Raw genomic sequence first — 18,149 nt, 5'->3', positions numbered from 1 at the left:
TGATCATTTAGGAGACTGTTGGGAAACAACAAATTTGTAGGTAGCACATAATGAGGATCAAGGATGACAGTTCAATTATGTTATTGATTCATTGGATTGAGCAACAAAAAACCTGAAAAATTTGGGGAATTATTATGAAACTTCATATGCTAGATCTATTTTGAGTGGGATTCATCAGGTTCTTTGTTAGCAGATATTGTCAGACAAGGAATTTTTTTTGATAAGTGGATTTCCGGCTGGCGATTGTCGAATCAATCAGTAAATGGTGTGTTTGTATAATTATATTGTATTGTGTTAACTTGCATTTGAAGAAAAACATCTTTTTTATTCTATTCTGATAAGTGGATTCGTAGTAGGGTCAAATTTTTCTCCTTCCCTTAATCGATTTTTTGAAGCTCATGTGAACTTCTTAATCATTTTGATGAGAGCTTCAAGCTTGGATTAAAGCTTCACTGATGAAGCGTAGGAGGTAACTCATGAAACACCATAGTATGGAAGGCTACAAGAAGTATCTGCCTCTGAAAACTCCTTTCCACTCGAAAACAGTATTGATCAATGTTTCAAAAGGTTTTTATCTGTCGTCATCGTCCTTTGTCACTTTTAATTAGATTGAGACACTTTGATTTAATGAAGTTGAGTCAGCTGGCAAAGCTAGCTGGCCCTATTGAGATCACTCCACTCCCTAACAATAATGGATAATCATGGAGCTCCAGTTTAACAAGGAGGATTTTGTACTCCATTTTACAGACACTTCTCTGTTTGACAACTACCGAGAAATCTGTCAACTACATATTATAGGATACTACAGTATTAAAAATATATTCAAGTTTATGGAAAAACTCGGAGTTGAAACTGATGTAACATTATTTTGAATTTACGTAAAATCACGTTGACACCTTTTTAATTGAGATTTACTTTAAACTGTTAGTTTTTCTCTGTTGCAAATACATATTTTTTCACTATTAGAATTTAACTTGAATTAAAGAAGAAAACACTTATGGAGTGAAAATGCACTTGGTAGTTACGATCGTTTCGACCTGATGTAGGAATTTAGATTAATCATTACTACTTATAATCATTTACTTAGATTAGAGTAAATTCATACAGTCTGATGATGACCAACAACAGGTCGAAACGATCGTATACTACCATTGTAAGTGAATTTCCACTCCATAAGTGTTTTTTAATCAAGTTTAAATGTTAGTTTTGGTTGAATTAGCATTGATGTGATTTATAATTTGACAGTTGTATAAAGTGGATCTCATTCCAGAAGTCATCATATTGTAGTAGTTTTACTCTTGTTATTCCAGATTTTTCTACAGTAACTAATTTTCACAAACACAAGCAGTAACACAAGCGTTCATATTCGTTTCTCTTTTTCAAGACAGGACAAATAATAAAGTGGTAAAGGTATCATTCGATCATGTAACAGTTAACAGTTTCTAGATTGAGTAGTAGAGAGGAGTTGAAAGTTCTTACTCCGCCTTGAAAATATTTTTTTTTATTTCAATCAATCGTGGAGCTTATATTAGGGTCATTTTGCTCAGATATAATGAGTTTTTCTTTCAAAATCATCGCGGATAAAGCGGAGAATATAGGATACACAAGGTTTGATTTCAATACTGTACTGAGTAAAGCAGTATTTGTTTTTGCAAGTAATCGCGTTTTAGTAAGCCAAATTATTCAATTACGTATAACCATAGAGAAACAATAGCATAAGTAGACATCCCATGGTATAGGGCGTTTATGTTGCAACTTTTACTGTTATCTCAAGCCGATTACTGTTGATTATTGTCGATTTTTACTGTTTTGTTGGGGTGAGAGTGTATGAACGGCACAGTATTGGTTGATTGATTGATTGAGTACTTTATTTATGTAGATTACAATATATACTGGCTTATACACTTATGTACAATAGCTTACAATACAGCAAAATTATAGATGAATTTACATAATATAGACTAAGGAAATAATTATTGAACTGTATATGATATGAAAAAGCAACTTGTAATAAAATAACTATAGATAATAATTATATTGTTATGCATCTACATAAATTGGCAGAGCTTTGGACATATCAATGTCCATTCTTCGGAAAGAATATTAAAAATATCCTCCTCACTAACTCTCTACCAAAACGTTAATTTCATTAATTGAACTGGGAGTATGAGAGACTAGGAGCGTCACACACCTTCAAGGGAAAGAACTCCGTGGACTATCGGTTTGAGATAACAGTAAAAGCTGCGACATAGACGTCCTATACCATGGGATATCTACTTATGCGTTTGTTTCTCTATGGTATAACCTTGTCAACTCCTATCTCATAGCTTTCTTCAATATTTCCAACTCACAAAACGTTCCTGTGATATTCTCACTTCCTGAACACTTTTCCATTAATAAGCAAGTGTGTTACTCAATGAAACTTACTCATATGCCTTGTTTTCTGGAACTTTCGAGTTTCTATTCTCATTTTCGTGATAGTACGAGTTTCTATTCATAAGCGTGAATTTGTCGTTTGTTCACAGGTGAAAAGAAGTATAATGCTGAAGATGGCTGACGCTTGCCAAGATATGTCAAACAAACAGACTCGCTTCCATGAAATGTATGTTCAGAGACACAACAACGTAAGGTGAGTTTCATAACTAGACAATCTCAGGAAACAGAGTTTCCTGATCTTTAAACACAACTCCTGATCTCAAACACAATCTTTAAATAATGTCAGAAACAAGACTATCTTTAATTATGTAGGATAATATGAGATTCTATCAGTATCCCATGTGCCTCCAATTCGTACCTGCTTCAGGGGGAAGTTTGACTAATCTGCTCAACAAACTTTTGAAATAACTGTCAGTGATCTTGTAGCTCTTCAAAGTAAAGTGACTCTTGACGAGTTTCAGATACGTAGGCCTATTATTCCACGACATTCTCGAAAAATGGAATGGAGTTGAGACTTGGAAATTATAAAGGCGATGTGATCACACACAATGTAAATTTTGTAGAGGCACTAATGAGTGTTAACTATTAGTTTCTCTTTTTCAAAACAGGACAAGTAGTATGATAGTGGTAGGAGGGCTGTACCAAGGAGGAGGCGGTTTGGACGCAAACTGTGTCCTTGAAATTCATGGGAAAGGCTCAAAACCAAAAAATTGGGGCTCGGGGGTCTTTTTCTTTCTAAATGTAGGGGTGGTGCCTCCTTAGGAACTCCTTAGTTCCATTCAATCATGTAACAACACTAAATTGATGAATATAGGGTTTGTGGAACTGTATATTAAATAACCTTTTCATGTAATCACTCCACTTATATGGGCTACTTTATTGAAATTAATAAAAACAATATAAAACTTGTAGTACCATTTTTATTCAACCCTTCTTAAAAACTTCAAAACATTTCAACCACTAGTTTCGACCTACATTGGCCATTTTCAAGTTGAATTGCAAAAATAAACAAGTTAAAGTTTAAAAAATGTTTAAAATGAAAAGTGTACTAAAAGTTTTTTATTGTTTTTATTAATTTAAATAAACTTTGTTCAACCTTCACACATATTCATAATTAGAACGTTCTCCCCGCACAAGGACAAATCATCCAAGCGGGGGATCTATTAATGAGAAATGTGATAATGTATTCTATTTTTTGTATTATATTGAGTAATAAAGATTGTTTGAAAAAAACAATAGTTGAGATTTCATGAAAATGAGATCGACGAAGTATGATTCAGTATTCACAAGTATTTGAAAATGACCTTTTCCTTGTGCCGTGTGACATTTCGCTGGGAAATTGAAGATTGAAACGATTATCACACATTTTCCTTGAACTCAAAAAAGTATACGTCTTTCCTGTGTTGTCCTTGAATTTTCTCCGAGAAACTCCATTTCCTTCACTTTTGCAATATGACTAAGAAAACTCTTGTAAACTTGAATCGTAGCAACTCTTCTGGGAAGACATGAATCAATATATTTTTTGTCAAAGAAATGCTTTTGATTAATGGCTTTTTGTCTGTTTTAGCATACTTTATGCTGACATCGTCAACTTCACACCACTCTCTGAACAGCTCAGCGCTTCCGATTTGGTGAAAACTTTGAACGAACTTTTCGGCAGATTCGATCAGATTGCACAGGTATGCGATATATTCAAAATTGAGAAGATTCAGATCTGAAATTGATACTTCTCCAATATTTTAGAACTATTTGTTCATCAGTCTTCGAATTCAGATATTACTGTAGTTGATTCTTTCATCGAAATAATTCTTAATTAGCTGTCCAATATATCCAATTTTTGGACGTACGGTTTTTCGCCGTCTGACTTACATCATGTCTATGTTGAGTCTAATAGGATTTATAAGGACGGCAGAAAATTCGATTTGTGTTTGTAAAGCTAGTGACACACACATTGATTCTTTGGCGTATGATTTTCTGCCGTTCTTATGATTTCTATCAGATTATACGAACTCGACAGAGAGATTTTTGACAAAATCTATTCAATTTAATAGAATTTATAAGGACGGAAAAAAGTCGTATGACCAAAAATCGATGTGTATGTAACTAGCCTAACTAGCTCAAAAGATTAAAATAATAATGTGTTATGAAGCCAATGGGAACAGGTGATTTATGGTTACTCGTTAATATACAGGGAATATCACAGGAGTGTTCACAATAGATCCTACAAAATACGAAAAGACAATAGGAAGAGCAGATTTTCTTAACAGCGAAGATAAATGACATCATTGGAGGAAATAAGTTCAAGATGTCTTCAACACGGGGAGCAGAAAGGGCTGCTTTAAGGCCTGAGGAGCCATTCAGATTAAATCTTACCGCTGTTCTCAATAGGACAGAAAATTTGCATTCTCTGGCAGATTGAATTCTTATCTCCTTCCGCACGATTACTCGGCACTTGTCTGTTGGGCAGAGTGGTGGGGGCAATTAAGCTTTCAGTCGAATTTCCGTTGCGTCGCGACGACGCTGATTCATCGGCCGAATTCACCCATTCATCGGACGAATTCACTCATTCATCCGGCAGACTATAAAAGCACCAGTCCCGCAGCTGGCTGAGAAATAACATTTCGCTGTTGACGGTAACGCCGAGCGTGATTAAATAAGACGATATCAGTCGGTGTCATCTGCCTCAGCACTGTAGCTGTAGCAGCGCTCCACCTTGATTAAGTTATATTTTACTTCTGTACAACCATTCTCCTTCTCTTGACAATAAAGGGGATGTTCCTTCTTAGGCGCGAAATACGCTCCAACATTCCGCTGGTATGACTTCCTAAAGTATCTCATAACATTAGAGCAATTTCTACAAGAGTATTGCAGGATATGAGAGGAGGCTGTTTGAATAACACGTGAGCAAGCTTGTCGTGCTAATACGATAGATTATTAATAATCATCAGTTAAACTGATAAGACTTTACGAGAAACTTGAAAATTTGACAAAAAATAATTCTTAAAAGTATAAAATTATTTCAGAAATCTAAGAAAATTGAATGAATCAAGGTAATTCGGAAAATTAAGATGATTGAGGGTATTTAAGAGATTTGAGAGGATTGTTTGATTAATTGATTGATTGAATACTTTATTTATGTAGATTACAATATATACTGGCTTATACACTTATATACAATAGCTTACAATACAGCAAAATTATAGATGAATTTAGAAAATATAAATTAAGAGAATAATCATTGAGCTGTATATGGTATGAAAAAAGCAATTTGTAATAACTATAGATAAAATAGATAATATTGTTATGCATCTACATGAATTGGCGGAGCTTTGGACATATCAATGTCCATTCTTTGAAAAGAATATTCGAAGTATCCTTCCCACTAACTCTCTACCAACTCGTTAATTTCATTAATTCAACTGAGGATTCATTTAAAAATGAAAATATTGTGAAAGTTTTAATTAATATTATTATGAAGATTTAAGAGAAAAGAAACAGAAAATTAATAAAGTAAAGCAATTATATAAGTAAGTAAGATCAAATCATTATATTATTAGAATGGAGTAGGCTGAAAGTAGATCAGAGAGGATTGAGAGATTTTGGAGGAATGGGATGAAGAATAATTTTTTGTTGTTGAGGATAATGTCCACATGAGTTCTAGGCTTGTGCGTGGGTAATGAAGCAGATGATGGTGTGAGATGAATGGACCTACAGTTGTAGGTGGTGTCACGTTATTTTTTTATATAATTAAATAACGATTAGCCTCCTGCTTGGCATCAATCGGTAGAGCATGAAATATTTTAACAATTATAAAAATCAGGTCGTGGTTTTTAATAGGATACAGTCTCATAAAAACTTTATAGGCCCAGATATGAGCTTCCACAATAATACTGATAATTTATTAAAAAATATATATATATAATACTTATCCTATAGTATTGAGGAATAAAAATAAATCATACACCATAAACAATTTGATACATATATTAACAAATATCTCAAAAAATAAATCAGAGCAAAAATATATAGAGCGACAGAAATATATAATATAAGATAAAACAATAATCGAAATCAATAAAATATCACAGGCTAATACTATTCTTTAAGTTTTATAGCACGAAACGCTACCATGTGCTTTCATTTTTATGATCATATGCAGTTATTTGCATGTAGCTGCGATATCAGCTTGCTAATACTTGTCGACTTGGACAATTCTATTTCGAATAAATTCTTAAATCAGCATGATAAATTGACAAACTAGTAATCCAAATATATATATTGAATTCTATAGTTTCTAATAGATTTCTTTGTAATAAATATATTTTTTATCTCAGGGTGCGAGATTCGGCACCTGAAGGAATAAATAGAGCAATTCATCTAGTGAATCAGAGCTACATTAAATTATCGCAAATTATATTGCAGAAATTAATGATCATATGAATATTGTATTAACAGCCTAGATCTTAGACTTCTTTGATTGATAGATCTCTGATATATGGATTGATTCATTACTATCTAATAAAATACCTTTTATACTATCTTTACTTGCGCAAGTATTTTTACCAAATTCTTAATTTATAAAAAACCCTTTCGACGAGCTAGCTTTGATTCTTATTCAATTTCGAAGCACTGAGGGCGCCCCATCACTATTTCAATATTTTTCACTCACGTGCCGGAATTTTCTATGAGCTGCTGATGTCGATCCTACTCCTGGTGGTCCTGGATTATTGTAGCCGGAGTCGTCTCTTCCAAGGGGGTTAAAAATTATTTAAAAATGACTTTTGCTTTATATGAGCATCACAAAGTCTTATGAGAAAATTTAGTAATTCAATTTAACTTTATATTATTACAAGGTACAGTAAGGTATTGCGCTCTATAATTTTTGGTGACCTCTCATGGTGGTAGTTGGCAGGCGAGTGGGGTTCTCTCTTCTCATTTTTACAATTTTCATTTCCGATTTCTGAATTTACATAAAATTTGAATATTCTACTCCTCCGCCATTCAAGGCTCAAATAGACCGTACCAAAATATTAAATTATTACTTATGTTACATCTTTAATAATTTCTTTGCCTTCGGGCCATATCCAAAACATAAACTATACAACAATATTTTACAAATTCTTATCATTTGTAGAAATACATACAAATATATTTGAACCGGCTCACTATTGCCGCCTATCAATTGCCACTATTTGATTAGTGCATACAAATTATTACAGTATTCATGCGCCCAGTAACCTCCTACTTCCTTAATACATTTAATTATTTTTGTTGGGGTTTTTAAATATGCTTTTTACATGCCAAGTAATTTTTTATAGGTTATTAGTTGTTCCGTATATTACAATAATTAGCCACGTGAGACTTTTAGTTCCTCAAGTTGCATACTGTTTTGCCACAGTAAATTTCTGCCAAGGTGTTTGGTCAGATTCTACGTTGTATGACTCGGTCGATCGTTAGGTCGCCGATCAGTAAAAGTTTTATGCCTAACCTCAAAATTTTCAATATTTTATATAATATTATATAGTAGCAGAAATTATTTCCATTCCTCTTCGGCTGTTGCACAATTTAGCCAGGATGTCTGATATTATCTAATCTTTAACGTTATCATCTTTGGCGATATTAGCCTATTACTTCACTTAGACCTATAAATCTTTCAACTAGGGATTTTTATTTATCTATCCAAATTTAAATATGTTACAGTGGGTTTCAAACGACCAGGAAGTGATTCTACAACTCTTTAATCATATTCATTGAGCGGTCACCCTTCTAATGGGAGTACCATGATTCTCAACTTGAATAAGCGATAGCTTATCAGCGCGGCCACTGAGTCAAACCGCTCCTCGAAGGGAAAATGGTAAATGATTGAGAAAATAAGAGAATTCGAAGAATTGGAAGTGTCAATAGAATTCAGTGTAATGAGAGTTTTGAGTGGAGAAAGTTACTACAGGAAACTGTAAGAGTTTCGAGAAAATTGGAAAAATTAATATATACTGAAATAAATATATTGTTATGAATAAAATAGATTATTCTTTGAATGACTATATTGACGGTACACTTGATCATCTACTAGCCGTTACATACTTCAAAATAGCCTACTTGTAAATAGATCGATGATCATTATTATTTACAAAATTGAGAAAAATCAGTCTGAATCAACTAAAGACCTTGATCAGTTAAGACCTTATTATTCAGAATTTTCACTTGTATCGTATCTTTTTGTACTTAATACTTATCATGATCATAAGTCATAACATACTAAACGTTGTCGGCAATAAGTGGGGTCCAGAAAAAATATGAAACACTCACCATTTTATCATTTCCTTGGGTCTCTTAAATATGAAACTTACAATTTCTCATGTTAGCGTGTTTTTTCAAGTGTTGTACATCAACTAAACATTAACTACACAATATATTAAAAATTTTGCTGTTTCAAAATTGTGATGAAGAAATGAAGTGTTAAACGTTTTTGTTCTTGAAGTCCTATTCATATCAGAATAGATTCTAATAACCTGAATTTGGCCGATTGTTAATCAATACGATACCTTGTTTAACTGGAAACGCGCCTGTCAAATCTCAGTAATAGCCACGCATTTGGTTACTAACTGAATTAGGCACATGATAGCCAGCCGAATGGATACAGCAAATAGGGATAGAAGCTGCGCCACTAGATTCTCTATAATTGAGCTCCCCAAGGTCATTCCTATTCCCGGACGATGTGAGTCCCGCATACTGTTCCGCTAATTCCTCAGGGACGATTGGAGTCGTCCACTCTATCATGCCGTTCAGTTCCTAATTCGATTCACACACCTCGTTAGTGTGATGGCGAACAAGAGTGGCAAATGTTTCGCTCTTTCAAGAGTATGCAAAATGGATCACTTTGTAACTTTCAATCGAGTTTGGCCATACTAGATTCAAAATCCACTTCAAAAGAACGTACAAAAAATTTGATTGACAACGATAATCCAATTGATTATTCCAGAGAACAGAAATATACGAAAAAAATTGAAACTTTTTTTAACTCTTCAGCGGAGAATTCATGAAGTTTTCACTTGATATGTTGTTATTCTCAATAATGAAGCAATATTATGCAAATAAAAAAATCCCCACTCTTAGAGCGAAAGCATTGTAAAGTATTGAACGATTCATGAGGTGAATAAAAGGTGCTCAAAATCGGATAACATGAATAGTATTAAACGCCGAGCTTTAAGGTTTCCAGCAATGATTGTGTATGGGATTAGAAAAATAAATCGAAATGTTTTCTCTGGGCATGAAAGCAAATATGAAAGTAAAGTGAACATGTATTGTTGGGTCTGAGAACCTGATGTAAGATTATTATGAGAATCTTTACTTTTGTTTCGTATATTGTCTTCATGGATAAATCCACTTGAGAAACTCACTAAATCGAAATTGTAGATTTTCGACGCTGTCGTAGCATCTGAGAATCTTCAGTCCTAAGCTTTTCAAAAGTTTTCAGTTGAGTTTATTTATTTATTCATTTACAAAAATGCATACAGGTATGGGAACAACAGACATTATATAGTGAGGTCCACGTTATAATGACAGTATTTGATCAACTTTGGTTTTGCTATCCTTGTCTATCATTCGACAAAGCCGGTGGTACTATCCTTTTCTAGGTCCACAACGATGCCAATTATGTATTTGACAGTGTAGGAATATAATTAATTAATGCAGAGAATCGGCATCACTAATCTTCTATCTTTATCCACTGCCATTATAACGTGGACCTCACTATAGCCAAAACTTATTCCCGATTAAATATCACAAAGTTCTTCATAAGTAAGATGAGAAAAAAGTTGATGGAAAATTGAAAACTAGTAAAAATAAGAAATAAAATAATAGGAAATATTAGGAATAATAAAGAATATGAGTACAAATATAAAAAATACACAATATGATTGAGTAATGAGTATGAGATTACAATGAAACATAATTCTGTTCCACTCCAAAGCAACACAGGAAAACTAAGTACTAATGAGTAAATTTGACCGCACACATATCTTACCACATGAGTTAGGGATATCCATTAGACCAGAACAGATCCATGAAATATGGGTATGATCAACAATGCTCAACATCATGTGCCAACAAGAGTGATCTTTGTCATGAACTGAGAAATCCATTAAAAATGGCTTATATTTCAATCTTCGGAATTGAAACTTCATGGGAAGTTGAACGACAAGAGTTCCCCTCTCTTTGTGACGCAGCAAGGTAGTACAACAAATTGAATGAAGCTACTAGAAAAGCAATTTTGTCAGCATCGTTCTTCGCTCCATAACAATGACACGCTGTTTGCAAATTCACTCTTCAATCCAAAACGAGCCGCATATGAGGATGCTCGACATTCTAGCGGTTATGAAAGAGGATCGCTTCGGTTATTCTGTTATTACTTCAAGATGTGAAAAGCTTCAAAAACGTGTCATGCGTATTAGAGCTTGAAATGAGAGTGCATTTTTTAAAATCCCTGTGAAGCACATTAATCCACATGATCTCAAATTGGAAATAAATAAATCCATGTATTGCTTCTTGCTCTATGCATTAATAATTGTTGTTCATTTTATTAAAAATTACAACATAAGTTTCAAGTGTTTTGTTTTGTTTCAATGTGGAAATTAGTGAAGAATTAAAGTCGTACATAACCTTTATTTGGACAATTTATTTTATAAAATTGGGATGAAAAGAGTTTCGGACTGTAGTTTTTTTCTTTGTCCTTGAGTTGATTGTAAATGATAAATAAATAAATAAAAAAACATAAGGGTTTTTTGTAACGTACTCCTGATTCAACGGAAATATTGATATTTTAATCAAAATTGCAGCTTTAACGTCATTGTTATGAATAATGTTCCTGTTGTAATTCTGAATTACTTTGACGGATCCGTTGGATTTAAAAAAGAAAGAATCAGAATTTCTATATGTGAAAGTGAAAGGAACAAATTAATATTGATATTGGGGAATATTTCAGCCGATCCTACCACTAATCAAATAATAATGTTAAATAATATGTTTCTCTATTTAAATGTTTTTTAACTGTTGTTAACTTACTGACTGTTATTACAGTTTTTAATAGCTATCCATTTTATCATCAACGTGTTGATTTACCAAACAGCTTGATTTAACAGCACTTAAACTTTGATTTTGCGGACTTTGTTGAAAAAGAATGTGATCAAAGCAATTACTTTCAGATAGGTAGAGTGTAAGAACAGTTGGATGTATAGTCTACCCATCAAGCTTGAATTCCATATTCTAAATAACTGTATACATAACAAATACGAAAAACAATACTGTTATAGCGTTTTGTGAAACTGTTTTATAGTGTATAGAGCATTCAGGCCGTGTAAATTCTGCGAAGATTCATTCTAGTGTGAGAATGGTTTCGATTTGATTAAGGAACTTGAATTTAATTCTTGACAACGTTTTTTCCAAATACGAGAGAATCGTTTCTAATACTTAGCGTGGAGTTCTCTATTTCAATGACTACACCACTGTAGGCTACATATTACACGAACGAACAACTGACCTTTATAGTGTTTACAGCTTCAAAGATTTAATTCCAAATACGAGGACTCATTCTAATATTTGTTCAGGCCATTATTTCAATGACTTTACCACTGTAGAATATTAATACAGGATATTCTGACATTCAGTGCTTTAAAGATTTGATGATTCTAAATGAAAACACCAATAGGTCTATCATACAGGACCTTCCAACCTCTATAGATTCGATGATTCTGTGATCACTGTTATCTAAACCTTACCCCCTGGCTTTTTGCAGGAAAATCAATGCATGAGGATCAAGATTCTCGGAGACTGCTACTACTGCGTGTCAGGTCTTCCAGTTTCCAGGCCGAACCATGCCTACAACTGCGTCAACATGGGTCTGCAAATGATCGAGGCTATCAGGTAATTGCAAATACATCACTGAAAACGTATTTCTACAATTTGTGAACTTATATTGTGAATTTACCAACTGTGATACCTCACTATCAACTATTCAGTTCAATACAATAGCTTACATTACTTATTGAGTGTTTAAGAAAATTTGTGGAGAAAGGTTAATTTAGATTGACAAGAATTGAATAACAATTATTCTTATTATAACTAAACGAAAATTTGAAGGTAAATGCTATTTTCTCAATAGTCTATAGGCCTAGTCTTTCTTATTCAAACAACATAACTCTTGAAAAATTGCATTTCTCATTGAATTCTACATCTCATAATTTCTTGATCATTAGTTTCTGCTTGGTTTCGAATCCCAGATGTAATAAGTTTGAATCAAGAATGTTTTAGTGTCACAAACAAAATAATTGCATTGACAAAAGTCACTTCATAAGGATATATTAACATTGATACTTTGTATGTACACGTTATATATTGTAATATCACAAATAAAAATAGAAATAGGCTACTTAAATAGTCATAGGCTGTTATCTATGGATAACAGTTACAGACAAGCATTTCCTCGATTGAATAAAATGCTTTATTCTTCAACCATCCTTTTATTGCTCTCTTAAAACTATCAAGATCATAATTCCGTACTTCCAGTGATAACCTGTTGAAAATTTCACTCCTATATAGCAGTACATGTTTTGTTTTTTGGCAAGCCTAGCACGGCCCAGATCAATCTGACTACCTGACCGAGTGTTATGCTCATAAATGCTTCCCCTCAAATTGAAAAGATTGGAGTTTTGTTTTACAAATATTAAACAATCCATAATGTAAATACATGGAAGTGTCAATATACCATTGTCTAAGAAAAAAGGCTTACAAGACTCTCTCATGCCCAAATTAAATATAGCACGCATAGCTCTTTTTTGACACAGAAACACCTCTTTTGCGCCACTAGAATTTCCCCACAGCAATGTACCATATTGAAGGTGAGAGTGGAACAGTGGGATAGAAGTATATATATTTATATGATTGATAGGTTTCAAGTTGTGGTGGTAACCCACATATCAAGTAGAATTATTATTAAAAATTGATAATATTGATATAGTCTAAATTGAATGAAAATTTATCATATTGATACAGTCTCAGTAAGTTTTGATGCATTGCTCCGGTCTTGTATAATTGTATCAATAATCCTTTCCTTAATGGAAATGAAAGTTTGAAGCCCTCGGCCCTGTAAGCAACTTAATCAACTCAAGTGTTGCTAACCTGCAACGTTCTAGTGTCATATTAGTATCGTGTTTAGTGTCATATTTTGAAAAAGTTGAGATTACTTTGGCGGTATGATGAAATGAAGAACCTTCGACAATTTTAGTTTCATTTTTTTGAAAAGTTGAGATTACTTTGATGAGATGAACAAACTTCGAGTCCCTGCCCCTCCACCAACAGAATCCGCGAAAATTGTTTGATAGATACTTCCAGAGTAATTGAAAATCATCAAATTCACCAATACACAACCTAAAATAGTGCACGATACAATTTCAATAATCAACAACAATATCATTTGTTATCATATATCTCGATTCAAATTATCACCCAATTAGGGAATTGGAAGTGAAAGATAATTATTTGATGAAATACGAAGTCAACTTGTCGCTGCTTGAATATATCATTCGGAATTGTACACTGTGTATTTGCAACAAGCATGAATGATGAAGTCCAACAAATGAAACAAGCTCTTCACTCCGCATTGAATTGCCAGTTCAATTTGAATTTCATGTTATTCATTGATTGGTAAACAATTTGGCAAGTTGCATGAGTGGGAAGTCAATAAACAGTACACATCCAACAGTTTGTACAATTGATTACCGTATCGGAAAAATGGAATGAAGGTTGCTGGAATCATTTCAAGCGACGTGAAGAGGAATGCATGTTTCAATTATATTTATATTTATATTTATATTAAATGTATCCCTAAATAAAAAAGACAAGATACATGAGGATACATGATTCCCAACTCACATGCATATCATACATTCTAAGAAAAAGGGAGAGTTGAACTGAAACTCAGAGAGAAAGAGATAGGCTATTTTTATCATTTAGAAAAAGTCATCGGAGAGGATACAGACGGCTCTACTTTATACTGAACATAATTATTTAAGTTGAGTCACACAAATTATAAGTGGAAAGAACACTATCTTTGAAAGTTAGAACTGTAAATTGTAGATTACGATTTCTATTAGGTGTACTATGAAATATGGTAATTTGCTCACTCTTCTAGCATTCCTCTTCTCCGCTCCTGAGAAGAGACTTCCATTCAGTCTCATGAAAATCACTCACATGCATAGGATTCTCGAGAATCAGCTACTTTTCATTGATTGTTTAGTTTGATTATCACGATATTCAATTTTTCATACATTTTGAACACTTCACTCATGCACTTCTAATCCTGTTAGAGTGACATAAGTTTCCCATCTACTGTAGAGTCGAGTGTATTTGATGTAGCTTGAGAGAGAATGATGCATATAATAATTTCAGTCTAATCATCAATTAGAAAATAATCAAAAATATTTGGTGGACAAAGTACTCGCTATTCCCAGAAGTTCTATGCATTGTGGAATTTTGTAAGATCATTTCCCCATAAATCTGTGTCCAATTTTCATCTTGAATCAGGTATCGTGATGCTTTAGACCAGATCCACCGCATAAACTCCGCGAAGGAATGACTCAGCAGCATAACCTAATAAATATTTAGAGTTTAGCCTGTGAAGTTTGTTCCCGAGTGTACAGTAACCATCTGGTAATGGACTTCTAGCCACCAAGGCAAGTCAGCAAGCTCGGTTGCCCCACCGCTGAGGCTACGTGATGCTTTTACCCGATGCAATATTCAAATTCTCCGTCTACAGCTCGGAAGTTTTCTTATCACTTAATTGAATTGTCATGAGCAGCTGTTTCCTTGTTCAATTAAAAAACTACGCGCTCCTTCCTGCTTATTTAGGGAGTTGATACTTCTTGCTCGTATTGTTTACAAATTAAAATCGTCTGTTTGACAAAGCAGAATCTCTTGTCACCCGAACATATTGTTTCCAAGAAATAGGGAGAGAGAGAGAGCAGAGTGATCAGGAATGGGAATTGAAGAGAGTGAGTGAGAAGTGAAAGTGAGAAATTGAGAGACAAAGCAGAAAATATGGAGTGAGAGGAATAAAATGGTAGAAAGAGAGAGAAAAACTTCTAGAAGTATGATTTCCTTATAATATAAACTCTGTTATGGAATTGACAGGAAGCTGGAGTTTGTTGTATTGACAGTCTGCCAACAAAACTTGAAAATTGAGTTATTTATAGAACATGATTCCAATCATCTGCTTCATTTGACACTTCTGGGAGGAGTATTGAATTGAGATTGTCTCAACTCTCTTGCTATAATAGATATTGTGACACCACATTTTGTAAGCGGGCTGGCATAGCTCAAATTGATAGTAGCGAGCAGCAATATTGATAAGATAAGATGCCAGCCAGCTATTATTGCGATTCATGCAGCTTTAATATAATGAAGATTTCATTTCAATACCTTATTATAAATGTAAATGTCTGTCAAGTTATATTTTTAATTATTATTATATCCTCTCTCTCGGAAAGGTGTTTTCCAAATTATCCCTCTACCTCCATGTTCATTTAGTCCTCTTACATTGAGAGTTCTCTCTTTTGCAATTGAGGGTGCTTACCCCCCACCACCATAACTTTGGGGAAGTATTGGCCTACGGCGTTATCTGCCAAAGTAACGGGACTCTCTCCCGGCAACTTAGAAGGAGCTCGGCCTGTTTTCGTCACTCTTCTCCTAGACTTCTCCCGGACTGGCTCGTAATCGGTTTAAGTGTGCAGTTGATTCATGTTGATTATTAGTGCGTGCAGAGTGAAAGACTGAATCCAAAAAACGTACCTGTACCTGCTCTACCAGCTGACGCCTATCCAGGGAACGAACGCTTAAAAAAAACCGATGAGTCCGTTCCTTTATCGAAAAATTAGTTAGAAAGGACCCTTAGGTCGGAGTGAGTTCTCACAATATACACAGACTTCAGACTTCAAACTCATTATTTTAGTTATTATTCCCAGTCTCATTGAAAAAAAATAAGAACTGATTTATGGATGAAAATACAATATTTGGGAATAACTTCATTGATATTGAATAAAAACTACTTGATATTGTCAAAACTAGCAATTGATTGGAACAGTTCAAGATACTAGTTTCATTTGTTACACCATTGTCGATCACTAGTAAACTAAAACTTGGATAAAACCATTGACCAGCAGAATATTTACATGTAGTATGGGTGAAGCCCTACGATTGGCGATTAGCTGTCGACCAATGAAGGATGAGCTGAACTGTCATTGGTCGAGACAAGACACGGCCAAGTATTCAACACGTTTCTAGACTCGGCGTCAAACGTTTTCTCCGGCCTTGTTTGTAATTTGTAAGTACATACTTCCTGCTTATGAATACGTTTGATTCGACAATCTTTGTGATTCAGTGAAATTAACTTCAAATTTGTATTTTCGCTACTGAGTATGATTCCCACAGTTGGCATAGTAAATAATCCTCAATTGAAGCAACCTTTAATACAATTTCAATCAAAGTTCTAGGAACAATGTTAGTTGTATACGGTTTTTTTTCTTCTGCCTTCTCACTCTCTCTCTCTCTTTCTTTATCTATCCCACTCTCTCGCACATGGGCCTACAGAGGCTTGAGACTGTTGGTGAACATCTTTGAGTACATCAATCAGAGCCGCAACGTTATTGCTTCCGTGGAGACTTCCAGTTGCAGTATAAATCTCAAGAAACGACTGAAGCCTCGGCTTGTGTTTAACTACAATTCTATTTACAGCCTGGAAGCGCCTCCATTCTCAAGCTTTACGGCGTTCGATGTCTTCATTATTGATGGAAAGCTGGAACACCCACTCTTACAAAATACACGCTTTCAAGTTGGAATAGGGAAATCTCTCGAAAAATCTATTGAATCTAAAATATTTCATATTTTCTATTCACCGCTTCAAAAATCGTATTCCAAATTTTTCATAGCAACTGGACATGGAAATTAACAAGAATTGCGAGTTTCACAATAAGTTCACTTTAAAAAAATTCTTACCTTCAAATCTTTAACACTGTTGAACTATACAGGCGAATATTGCTAATAAAGAAAGTGAATAATTCCTGATAACCTTCTTGAATTATCAATTATATCTAATAACTAGAACCCTTGAAATTTTTTTAAATTGATGCATTAGGGAAAATTTTCTCTTAAGGCTGCTTGGTACAGTAATTCAAGATACTAGTTTCATTTGTTACACCATTGTCGATCACTAGTAAACTAAAACTTGGATAAAACCATTGAGCAGCAGAATATTTACATGTAGTATGGGTGAAGCCCTACGATTGGCGATTAGCTGTCGACCAATGAAGGATGAGCTCAACTGTCATTGGTCGAGACAAGACACGGCCAAGTATTCAACACGTTTCTAGACTCGGCGTCAAACGTTTTCTCTGGCCTTGTTTGTAATTTGTAAGTACATACTTCCTGCTTATGAATACGTTTGATTCGTACATCTTTGTGATTCAGTGAAATTAACTTCAAATTTGTATTTTCGCTACTGAGTATGATTCCCACAGTTGGCATAGTAAATAATCCTCAATTGAAGCAACCTTTAATACAATTTCAATCAAAGTTCTAGGAACAATGTTAGTTGTATACGGTTTTTTTTCTTCTGCCTTCTCACTCTCTCTCTCTCTTTCTTTATCTATCCCACTCTCTCGCACATG

At 34.0% G+C, this 18,149-nt stretch overlaps 1 protein-coding gene across 1 annotated transcript in view; it reads left to right on the top strand.

Moving 5' to 3' along the window:
- The window catches only part of LOC111045768 (adenylate cyclase type 2), a 325,456-nt gene that overhangs the window by 240,328 nt on the left and 66,979 nt on the right, over positions 1-18,149 (top strand). Inside the window, exons 7-9 of the mRNA XM_039429390.1 lie at positions 2,526-2,629; positions 4,004-4,115; positions 12,227-12,354. Coding sequence (XP_039285324.1) covers positions 2,526-2,629; positions 4,004-4,115; positions 12,227-12,354 — 344 coding nt within the window. The remainder of the gene's footprint in view (positions 1-2,525; positions 2,630-4,003; positions 4,116-12,226; positions 12,355-18,149) is intronic.

Source organism: Nilaparvata lugens, chromosome 5 (genome assembly GCF_014356525.2).
Source record: "Nilaparvata lugens isolate BPH chromosome 5, ASM1435652v1, whole genome shotgun sequence".
NCBI lineage: Eukaryota > Metazoa > Arthropoda > Insecta > Hemiptera > Delphacidae > Nilaparvata > Nilaparvata lugens.
This window is presented reverse-complemented; position numbering and strand designations above follow the sequence as displayed.